Source organism: Tachysurus fulvidraco, chromosome 23 (genome assembly GCF_022655615.1).
Source record: "Tachysurus fulvidraco isolate hzauxx_2018 chromosome 23, HZAU_PFXX_2.0, whole genome shotgun sequence".
Classification (NCBI taxonomy): domain Eukaryota; kingdom Metazoa; phylum Chordata; class Actinopteri; order Siluriformes; family Bagridae; genus Tachysurus; species Tachysurus fulvidraco.
The window spans coordinates 10,404,363-10,416,530 of NC_062540.1; the positions used below are offsets into that span (position 1 = coordinate 10,404,363).

Genomic DNA, 12,168 nt, shown 5'->3' on the forward strand with positions numbered 1-12,168 from the left:
TCAGTAAACTGTTCTATGTCTGTTTTTTTTTTAATTCACAAGCTGTGTAAACTTTTTTTGTTACAGTTTTTATTTTAAATGATACTTTAATATAATTAAAATTTTGGGCATAAATGGTTTTGTGTGTGTGTGTGTGTGTGTGTGTGTGTGTGTGTGTGTGTGTGTGTGTGTGTGTGTGTGTGTGTGTGTGTAAAAGTATGGCGTATGTAGTGTGTCATTTATAATTTTGTTTCAAAAATGTTTATCAACAGTCTGGACAAAGACACAGGGGGCAATATCTAATAATGAGCTTTATATTCAATAAAACAAATGTGTAATTCCATTATATATCAACAAAATACAGCAAAAATAAAATTAAGGTTAATATATTTTGAAGAGAACAAAACTCTTAAAATAATTAAAATAATCACGTCCATTTTCAAAACTTTGAAAAAAAGTGAGTCATTGCACTTCAGATTAATTGTCAGAAATACGAATCAGTAGAAGCAATGAGGAGTTTTTCAAAAGCCTGTGTGTGTGTGTGTGTGTGTGTGTGTGTGTGTGTGTGTGTGTGTGTGTGTGTGTGTGTGTGTGTGTGTGTGTGTGTGTGTGTGTGTGTGTGTGTGTGTGTGTTTAGATGTCATTATGACCATAAAACATTCCCTGGAAGAAAAACACAGAAAGAGTATATTGAAAACCGTTATGTTCCTATCTCAACATAAATAATGTATCTTAAAAATGATTCAGTTGTGAAGAAGCTTATCATGAAACATCATGGTTTAAAATGTGCATTTGATTTTGTCCTTCATTTTGTTGTCCTTCATTCAGTTAAAATGCTTTTTGAGACGTCCACAAATGTCTACAGGTATGACCTGAAATTTACGCTGAGCAACAGATAAATACTCTGTTCAAACTGTATTGTCAGTTCATATACTGTCTTCCCGTCGCCTGGCATCCTCTGGAGTCTGGGCTTTGCTTGTTAAAGTAGGCTGCTTAATAGGTAGTTCACGTTATAAAGTCTTTTTCCAAGATTGCACTGGGGAGATATTTTGCACAGGAATGGCAGCTTCTTGGGCTGCATCATGCTTGGGACAGTGCGCACCAGGTGTTCTGTGGGGTGATGGATGTCGAGCTGAACGAGTAGTCCTCGTATTTGATGTCCACATGGCCCGAGCTTGTGCTGCTTAACTGTGTTGAAGCCTTGGGAAGGAGAGGCAATAAGAGAAGCATGTGTTTATTCCACCCAGCTGTTTATTCCACCCAACTATATATATATATATTTATGTGTGTGTGTGTGTGTGTGTGTGTGTGTGTGTGTGTGTGTGTGTGTGTGTGTGTGTGTGTGTGTGTGTGTGTGTGTGTGTGTGTGTGTGTGTGTGTGTGTGTGTGTGTGTTATTTGTGAATGATGATGGACTTTGTGTATTAATGAATACCTGTGTGACAGACACGACCGTTTGTCCGGCGTATGGTGAGGCAGCAATGTTGGGTTCACTTTTTATTGTTGAAGCATTCTCTGAAATAGGATGAGAGGTAGGAGAGGTAGTGCCAGACACAGAAGACCCTAAAGGACCAAGAAATGGGGAAAAAAAACAACAAATTAAGCAAACCAAATAAGAGCTGTTACAAAATTAGAGGCATTATGTACAGCAGATACTGATCAGCTATTCAAAGATGGCCTGACGTCTCTCTACAGACAGTCTTTAAACACAAATCCATTAAATCCAGAACAAATGGTGTAACTGGATGCTCACTTTCTCTCTCTCACTCACTTTTGAGTCTTCCATTCTTTCACACACCCCATATGTCTCTCCACACATTCTTGCGATCCAATTCTCCCTCTCTTTCATCCCAATCACTCATCATAACTTTCTTCGAAAAATGAACTGTCTCTTCATTCCACCTCTTCTCACACCGCTTTCACTAAATCAGTGCAAAATCATTGATACTGTGCTACAGCCAGAACGTTTATCAACGCACCTATCAACACAGTGCATACTCATGCCTGATGAATCAATATTTTATAAAAGAAATTAAAATATGGAAGACGCAAAAATGTTAAATTATTGAGAATGGATGGTCACATTAATCACACTATACCTAACTATAACTGGTTAGAAAATTTCAAACCATAGGTTTGCATTCAATTTAATTTGCATTGTGGGTTACTGTATAAATATTTGCACTAACAACATCTCTTACCTGATGAACCTTTGGTTTTAGGAATCTTGGGTTTGCGTTTCCTCGTCTGAATGCTTTCTTTCTTCATAGCTAGTGGCCTGGGTACCTACAGATAGAAATATGGGTAAGAACCTCTAAAAAATATACTGCAGATACATCAAACCATACATTAAATCTACTAAGAGAAAGTTTTTGAATATTTTAACCTTTTCTTCCAGAAAAATATTTTGCTAATAATTGGATCAGTGATAAGGAGCCACTGGATCTGTACATAAGGATTAATTAAAGTGTTGAATAAGTTTAGTTTTTACTTTATTCCACAAATTAATTATACAATACATTTGAAATCAAATCAGTTCGAGAAGGTTTTATTGTCCTGTCTGGAATATTTGGAACCTCTTCCCATTGCATTAGAAGGACAAGTGTAATCTTATAACCCTGGAAATTTAATGTATGTTTCTCTTTTGTTTTCATAGTTAATTTAAGAAAATAAAATATATTTATCATAGATAAAGATATTCATTTTCAATATTTCAACTGAGTAAAATGACACTGAATCTAAAGTCATATCAAGAAACAGGAATGGAAATAATCTGTTATTAAAACTCAGTTTCAACCAGTTTTGATTATATCCCTTTCATAACCTAACAAACTTAAATCTGCCAGTTTGTATTGAGCACGGACACACTGAGGATTTGTGCTAGAATGCTACAGATTTGATTGGAGGGGTATTACAGTGACTAAATCCTGAGAAACTATTGAGCTTAGAATGTAAGCAGCACAAATTTTGACATGAATATATTAGAATAAGTCCAATATATTATATGACCCTTGATACTGACCCCGTGAAGTTTCATGTAGAGACCACAGGCATTACACACAGGCTCTCCCTCTGCATTTCTCCTCCACAGTGTGGTTGTGCTGGTGTGACAGTTAGTGCAACACAGGCCTGCCCTTCGGGAGGTAGTTTGCTGCAAAAACACACCAAGAGTTCTTGTAGTCCACCACATGGCAACATACTCAAAGCTAACAAGGAAAGAGAAGGGAGCAAAAGAAATCTGGCACCTGATAGGAATTCTTATAAAAGGTAACAGTCTTAAAAAATTATTCCTCAAAGAACAACAATTTGCAATGTATTCTGCCAGTTAGACATATTTTGCATTATGGTTGTGAAATGATCAGGTCAGGTGTTGGAAAACTAACACCCTGAGTTTTTATTGCAATGCTGTAGGATCATGGGCTGAGAGATTTCCTTGTTCATGCACAATGCATGGAGTTTTGCGTCCCGTTCTAAATACAGACAGACTCAAGGACAAGGTCACAAAATGGCAAATAAAAACAGAGATGTCGAAAGGGTGTGCTAAGTGTGCTAATTCACAGCTGCAGAGAGAAACAACGAGAGAGAAACAGAGAGAGGGTGTGTGTGTGTGTGTGTGTGTGTGTGTGTGTGTGTGTGTGTGTGTGAGAGAGAGAGAGAGAGAGAGAGAGAGAGAGAGAGAGAGAGAGAGAGAGAGAGAGAGAGAGAGAGAGAGAGAGAGAGAGAGAGACTCTTGGGAAGAAAGACAGCAGTGAAGGTCTTTGTGAAGAGATAAACACTCTTTCCATTTCGCTTGTTTCCAAACACACACACACACACACACACACACACACACACACACACACACACACACACACACACACACACACACACACACAAACACACACACACACACACACACACAGTGTGTATTTACACTCGCTTTCCACAGTTTTTCTTCCTTATTTCTTCCTTAAACAACAGTGATCAGCCAAATGAAAGTGGATAAAAAAAAACAGACCATTGTTTGTCTAGGTATTAAAAGCACACCAAATTTTTGTTTAACTTATTTAATAGATTATTGATTGATTGCTAAGTAAATGAATGTATTTATAATTAGGGTTTTGATGTCTTTAAAAATGAAATAGCACTACAGATTGCATAGCCTGAAGAAAATGCCTTATTTTGACATTTTAAAAACAATATAATTGACTAAAGTACACGGTTCCGCGTATTGAGTGTTGTTTGTACCACTGTAAATCACTTTTAAATAAGACTTTTATATTGCAAGATTTCTGTGAGATTTATTGTTTCGAAATGTTACTTCTGTAGAAATAGTAAAAATAACGATATGTCTAAACCTGCCACTAAACCTGGGGCACTCACCAGTCGTTTCTGCGGTTTGATTAGAGGCCGGTTGACACCGTTCATCTTGTGATAGAGGCCGCAGGCATTGCACAGGTAATGACCGGTTCCGTCGCGCCTCCACAGCGGAGTAGAGATTGAGCCACAGTTCACACACTCGCGTCCCTCCACCGCCATTTCATCCAACATGTCTGCATACACACACACATTTCTCATTTCTACTAGTTTCGTCTGTTTCTTTTTTTTTCACAACATCATCATCATCATCATCATCATCATCATCATCATCATAATAATAATAATAATAATAATAATAATAATAATAATAATAATAATAATAATAATAATAATAATTGTGCACCTATATGAATACATAATATTTATTTTGTCAACCAGATTACCCTTTTAGAATTTTTTTTAACTAAAAATAATACAAGAATAATATTATCTATTAGCATTTAAATAGGCTAAATACTATTGAGCTGTTGTTTTTTCGTTTGATCTGTGTGAAAGTATGTCCACAAACAAAGAACTGTGTTCCACTTTATGTGCGATCGAGGTAGCATGGATTTGCAGATTATCTAGAAATAATTTCCTGTTCAAAGAAACGATTGATTATAATTATTATAACATAATGATTAGAATTATATTATACATATTATAAACAGGCGCAATTAAATATTTCAACAAACAATTTTTACAATTTTATAGTGCAAAGAATATTGTAGTCATGGGGAACCATTCACCATGCTTTGGGTAAAAACACTCCCTGCTTTCTTTAGGCCTATATTTGGGTTTCGTTGCAAATTACTGTTGAATATCTGCAGTCATCTTGATTAGCTGTTTATGTGATGAATGTGTCCGTTTGGCCTGGCGCGGGTGAGACAGCACGCGAAATATATCAGTATGGGGAACACTGGGGGTGCGCAGCATGTGTGTGTGTGTGTGTGTGTGTGTGTGTGTGTGTGTGTGTGTGTGTGTGTGTGTGTGTGTGTGCGTGCGTGCGTGCGTGCGTGTGTGTGTGTGTGTGTGTGTGTGTGTGTGTGTCTGACAAGGCCGGGTCGAACGGCTATAGGGCTCTTATCAGTGTTAAAGATCCAGGAGTCCCCAATCAATCAGTCCACATGACACGCGACGCCCTCCTGCAATTAATGGCTGAAATTCCACATTTTAAATAATTAAGTGAACGAATTTCAGCCTGAGAAATACTACTACTACTACTACTACTACTACTACTACTACTACTACTACTAATAATAATAATAATAAAATATAATAACAATAATAACAATAATAATAATTATTATTATTGTTATTATTATTATTATTATTATTATTATTATTATTATTATTATATAAGAATAATAATTGTGCACCCATATGATTTCAGAATATTTATTTTGTCAATTTATGCTTCTCTGTTGTTATTTTAGATTTTATATGACATTATAGGTCTAAACACATAAACCACAAGGTTTAAAATGTGCGAAATTTATAGGGCAATATAGTTGGTAGGCGAAGTGATCATTTAAAGATAACATTACGCCAGAGTGAATGAGTCCAGAAGTCTGTTATGACAAGCTGCGTACTAAATTACATGGCATACATATTTCAAGTGCTCTAGCTCATAGGCTCCTGCTGCATTATGTGTACCAGACGGTGCGTCGTTAGTTGTTCGCTTAGGTAAGTCTGATCAAGGTGGCAGTTGTTAGCACTAAGAAGTCTGCACTCATAGCCCTTTCATCAATTCACACCCAAACGATGTTTAGCGGTTTCATTAGCATCTAAAGTGTATTAGCAGTGCATGTGTATTAGTTGAACAAGAGCACAGCTTTTAGCTTTGATTAACAGGAATAACCATCTTACTATATACCATCAATAGACTGACACAATCACAATAGCTTGCCATCCTTTTAGATGTTTACCCATAGCGAAAGCCTAAAACCCACTAAGCTGTCATTAAATTACTGCAATAAACGTGAGATCACGACATCAAACGAGACCCCTCCCTTTCATTCCAATCATTTTTGCTTGCTTGGAAAACAAACAGAGAGATCACATTACAAATCATATTAGAGTTGTAGCTTCAGTGAAATAAAAATGTAGAATTGTAGAATTGCTCACTCTGTCTATTTAGTCCAGGTGTATTTTAGTGGCATTTTAAGACTATTTGACTTGAAGATATAATACTTAATTCCTTCCTTATATATTTATATGCATTTAGTACATTTTAGTAATGCATACTGTATTTACTATACAGGCTAGTATGTCATGATAAGTTGTATGATATGTTGTATGATATGTTGTGTGATATATAGTATGCTTTACAAAATTACATAAAGAAAAACATATAAAACATTTGAAAAAAAAAAACTGACAAAAGGTGTGCCATAAAATAATAAAAGTATAAAACAAGGGACAGTAGTATCTTTTGTTTTGTTCCATTGATCATTGGATATACGCACCTAGACCGGTCCTTCTGCCCGTCAGTGTTCCCTGGCGTCCCTGTAGTCCGATCATACTGCTGTCGAAATGACCAGGCGCCCATGATCCACTCACGTCGGGGCCCATGTACGCATATGGGCTTGAATAAGAAGCGCCAACGGAGCGCACCAGAGCACCACCGTACTGATCGGTGCCGCGCGCGCCGCCACTCAGCGCCAGCGGGCTCTGATAGGACGCAGGGTCCCGAGCGCCACAGGTGCCGCCACCGCCGGTCGCAGGAGGACTGTGCGTGTAGGAAAAAGCGGCGGAGGGCGCGTGAGCATGCGGGCTTCCAGCGCTGAACGACGAGCCATCAGCAGCCGATTGTGGTGGCCAGGCGTGATGGTGGCCCGCGAGCGCGTGCGGCTGGTGCGTGGGTTCGCAAGGCTGCAGGTATGGCAGCGACTGTAACATGGCAGCAGGCACTCGCGTGCTTGGCACGTACACAGGCGAGCTGGCCGGTGCGTGCACATAATTCCCGGAGTCGTGCCCGTAAGGGGATGGGTTGGAAGGTAACGCCAAGCTCGAGTACATGCTGCACGACCAAATCTCCTAATTTGTTTGTAATATAATAATATTGTATACAATATATTATATCAAGAAAGAAAAAAAATCACAGAAACCAATAAAATAACTATTAGTGCAAGTGAAGTTCGTCCAAAAGCTCCACTTTGGTTGTTGCGGCCAGACAAGACTTCACTCCTGACAACAAAAGGAAGAAAAAGAAAAAAAATTAAATGATTTTGCTCCGAAAACAAAGTAGCCTGCATGTCACTATCCGTCTTAATTAGCATCTAAAAAAAACAAGGAGTCAAAGTCTGGTCTGAAGCAGCTTCTCTCTCGTGACAGCGGATAATAATCAGAGCCACATGGTGAGATTTCAGCTGTCTTAGTTTTTAGATCAACTTGTAGGTATTTTTTTTTTCAGTAAATGCAACAAACCATGCAAATGACTCGAAATCAGATGGTTGAAAAAAAAAAATCGAGATTATATTAATCTAAAGTTAAATTGAATTCCTTTTAAATGCATATTTGTTCATATGGCTGTTTATTGAAAGGAAATAAGGATAACGAGTATTAGTATATTTGCGTGCAGATATTGGAAAAACACCAACAATGCCAAGTATCTAGACTACTCGAACCAAGTCAATGAAACACAGCCGATTGGAGCAAAACAAGAACCAGAGAGATAACCAAGCCACAATCTCTTGATACATATATTTTATCATTGGAAACGCATAAAAACAGATGATAACCGCGCGCAGCTCTAATACAATTTTATCCTTGCGCTCTCGTCGCATTATCTCACCAGATAAGGGCGCAGGGCGATAAAGTGAGGTTCCCTCTTTCCCCCAATCGTGTAGCACCTCAGTCGAAAGCTCCTCTTCTCCGGGTTCTTTTATTAATATGAAGGAATGACCGGAGTCGGTAATGCAGTAGCCTGTTTTTAAAAATAGAAAGGTTTACTCCTCGCGCGTTGCGACTCGGTATCACAGACTGATAGAAGCTCATATAACCGTTCCCCGATTCGCCCTCTATACTTCACGGCGAGAGGCACGTCACGTGACTCGTTGCCTGAAGGTAGGACCCATAGCAAAGGAGGAGAGGCGGACTCGGGCTATGGCCAGCAAGCACAAACTGCTATACTAAATAGCAGCTTATGTCAGAAAAGTAAGCCGCCTAGGTAGGCCTACGACTGTCTCTTGCTATTTAGTAAGGAAGTGCGCATAACGGCATTAGATCGCGGTATGTGTGGAAGTGCGTAATGGGATTCTAACAAATTGTGTTCTCAATCAGCCAGAGAAATGTGCTTTAAAGAAATCGAAAATGAATTAAATAAGAGGTTTTAGAAATTTAACGTCTGAATAATCCGACCATGTAAAAGTAAACATTTAAGAATAAAAACAAACAAATAAACAAACAAATAAATATACTCAAATATTTAATCCAAATCCGACGATGTAGATATAAACATTTTATATATTATTTATTTACTTAATTATTTATTTAAGAAAATAATAATAATAATAATAATAATAATAAATTAAAAAAAATGTTTAATCCAAATCCGACGATGTGAAAGTAAACATTTAAGAATTTATTTTATTTTATTTTATTTAATTATTTATTTAAGAAAATAAAACGATGATGTTTTTTTGGTTTGTGGAGAATTAAAGGTTTACATGCACATGGAATCAGAGCCACGGCGCGCTATTGTAGTAGCATTTTGGCAGCTAATTTAATAGAGCAGTCTTGTAAAAACTCAAAATCATTGCAGTAAACTAATCTCGATGTCCTTACGAGAGACATAGGATCGCTTTTATGGCCCGTTAAATCTGGATGAGTTCTCTATAAAAGCAGCAGGCAGATAAGGTAGATACGAGTCACTGCTTTTACATCGAAAAACAACGATTATTCACCAGTATTTTCTTGGCACAGTATCTTTAAGTACAAACAAACAAATAAATAAATGCATATTAATGACTTGTAAGGTGTCAAGAGGAGATTTAGACATCAGACCAATGATATTGATGTTTAACGACTTATAAAAACGTTGCTGACGTTCCGTTCAATTATAGCCTTCATTCGATTAATGATAATTAGCATTAATTCAGGTTTTTGCGCCCACGTGCTTTAGGTTAATGTAATAAGTTCAGAATTGCTGCTTGTCTACATATTTACTTAACGTGTGATATATAGGTTATTATATCGGACAGACAAGAGGGACATTTATATTTCTAATTTTAGTTCAAAGCAATAGAATAGATATTGGACACACGGATCAAACTTTTAAGCAAGTAAACAATAACTAAGTCTAATTTGTATTGAGAAAAAAATAACTTGATTAAAATAAATTTGATTGCGTGATCTCTAAATCGGTATAGAAATTGAAACACACCAATAAATCACAGTGGGCTAGGAAGCCAGCGCATGCGTAGTAAGTGTTTTGTGATGCGCCGTGTTTAATCCAGGAAGCTAAAATGATCTTGCAGTTAATGCGGTGTGAAACTCGTCCTCATCTTCTTTTCTAACCAATAATCTATTCTCAGAACATCAATCGAGAAAATATTTATTTATTTATTTATTTATTTATTTATTTATTTATTTATTTATTTATTTATTTGTTTGTTTGTTTGTTTGTTTGTTTATTTGTTTATTTGTTTATTTGTTTATTTGGTCTTTCGTTCTTTCATTCATCCATCCATCCATCCATTCATTCACTCATTCATTTATTCATTTATTTGTTTATTTGTTTGTTTGTTTGTTTGCATCAACACCTTGCTGAAGCCCTACAGTAATAAGGTTTTAAACTATGGCCTGTTGGCAGTCATACTAATCGATGCGAGAAGTCAGGCATACAGACTCTATGTTTATGTAGCTCATTAATCAGATAATCAAATAAAGACCTTCTACACGTTGTTTACGTTAGTATGTCTGCGTTGTGCATACCTATGACCTATGTATACTTATATATGTATTAAATATATATGTATATGTACTGCCATCCGACATCTCTTCATCCAACCATGTTGTGTATCATAAATTTCTGCCTATCAAGATAAAGGCGTGTCAGAAATTGGTTGTAATTCACCAAACAATGCAAGATATGAGGAGAACCGCATGAACACTGAAATTATGTATTCGTGGAGATTAATAACTGTTTATGATTCCAGATCAGATAAAAGCCTAATCTTTATTACAGTGCTACTGATTTAATACACTTATCCGTACTTCAGATTTAACTCATATGCAATCCTGAGAAACAAAAACAAAACAAAAAATAAAACAATATTATTTAAGTGATCCCAAACAGAGAAGGAACTAAATAATTCGTTCTTTACGTAAACTGTGTAATATACATATGGGTTGATATTTTAGGCTTATACACATTTAGCTGCATATATTGAGATTATATGCATGCATGTTATTGTATGTACTGGCCTTTCCCTGCGCGCGCCTCATCTCCCTGTCTGTCACGCGCAGCGCTCGCTTCTGCGGTTCAGCCTTTGGTTAAGTAAATAACTTTAAAATCACTGTAAATCTCCTCTCTATAATGAATGTAATTGGGTATGTATAAGTGATGTATAATGACATTTTTAACAACACGTTACCATCGTAGTCCAATGTAACGCGTTTTTAATCATGAAATATGGAAAACCTGATGGGGTTAAAGATGATAATCACCATGAGAGATAGTTTAGTTTATAGAATGGGATAGCAGTGTGTACACATAACCAGCAGGAACATACACGGGTTCTTCCACAATTTAAATAAACATGATTTTATTTATTTGTAGTTAAAAAAATGACTTTATTTATTAAGCATTTATTAAGCATTTAAATCATGATGCTTAGGCTTACTGTATATTTCTCATTGGTATTAGTGTTACAGGACATTTATTAAATGTTAGTGTGGTGGGGATTATGCTGCAGCCTTTAATAGTATAGTTTCATCAATATGTCAGTGCATGTAATTGTTGTGTATTTCTTAGTCAAAAAAAAATTCTTACAGTAAGATCTTTTTTTTTTATATATAAAAGTGGTATTAGGCTCTGAAAGTTTTTTTTATTGCATTTCACAATACTTGACAATGTTAAACTAAACAAAGTGACGTTTTTATTTCCCATATTTGTCAATATGTATGACATTATACTCGGTCCATGTCAGATTGTGTGATGTTGTCACTGATGCAGTGACTTCATATGATATATTGAAACTTGTGCCTTGGTCATCTTCACAGATCATTTGAATTGTGCTTCATTTCCTGATTAGATTTGCACAGTGACTTACATACTATCGCAAACCCCATTTGTTCTGTATGCTGTAATGCTTTTTATTGGTTGTTCTTTATTGTGTGTGTGTGTGTGTGTGTGTGTGTGTGTGTGTGTGTGTGTGTGTGTGTGTGTGTGTGTGTGTGTGTGTGTGTGCATATGCATGTGTGTGGTGTATTCCAGAAGCCTACTTGCTTAATGGAGCAGCAGAGGCAGGCTGGGGAATGCAGTGTTGGAGTCAGGGTAATCTGACTGAGCAGTCTGCCTGTCTGCCGCAGCCCTATCTGTGCTCTCAGTTCTCACCCCCTCACTCCCTATCTCTGCTTCTGCACTGGGGCACAGCAGGGATACACACACACTCAGACACTCTGCAAGCATGTGTGTGGTGTGTGTGTGTGTGTGTGTGTGTGTGTGTGTGTGTGTGTGTGTGTGTGTGTGTGTGTGTGTGTGTGTGTGTGTATTTATGCATGGAAACACAAGCTCAGTGCTGAGGGAATAATGTGTGAAAAGCCACACCTGCAATCTCACGTCTCATATGGAACATTAGGCTTTAAACTAAGATTAGTGACTGCAGCATTTCATATAAAAGCCATA

At 37.0% G+C, this 12,168-nt stretch overlaps 1 protein-coding gene across 1 annotated transcript; it reads right to left on the reverse strand.

Annotated features, from left to right (window-relative positions):
* Positions 1–277: 277 nt before the first annotated feature.
* On the reverse strand, positions 278–8,397 carry gata5 (GATA binding protein 5). Its single transcript, XM_027144652.2, has 7 exons — positions 8,113–8,397; positions 6,785–7,505; positions 4,341–4,510; positions 3,001–3,129; positions 2,180–2,264; positions 1,414–1,541; positions 278–1,179 (listed from the first exon to the last, which is right to left on the reverse strand). Exons 2-7 carry the CDS (start codon positions 7,335–7,337, stop codon positions 1,060–1,062), a joined length of 1,185 nt encoding a protein of 394 aa, XP_027000453.1. The 5' UTR covers positions 7,338–7,505; positions 8,113–8,397; the 3' UTR covers positions 278–1,059.
* Between the last annotated feature and the right edge of the window lie 3,771 nt (positions 8,398–12,168).

Coding starts and splice junctions, on each gene's coding strand:
- gata5 (XM_027144652.2), bottom strand. CDS start 7,337: ATGTACTCGAGCTTGGCGTTACCTTCCAACCCATCCCCTTACGGGCAC. Junction 3,130..4,340: donor TCAAACCGCAGAAACGACTG/GTGAGTGCCCCA, acceptor GTGTTTTTGCAG/CAAACTACCTCCCGAAGGGC. Junction 1,542..2,179: donor TAAAACCAAAGGTTCATCAG/GTAAGAGATGTT, acceptor TTGGTCCTTTAG/GGTCTTCTGTGTCTGGCACT.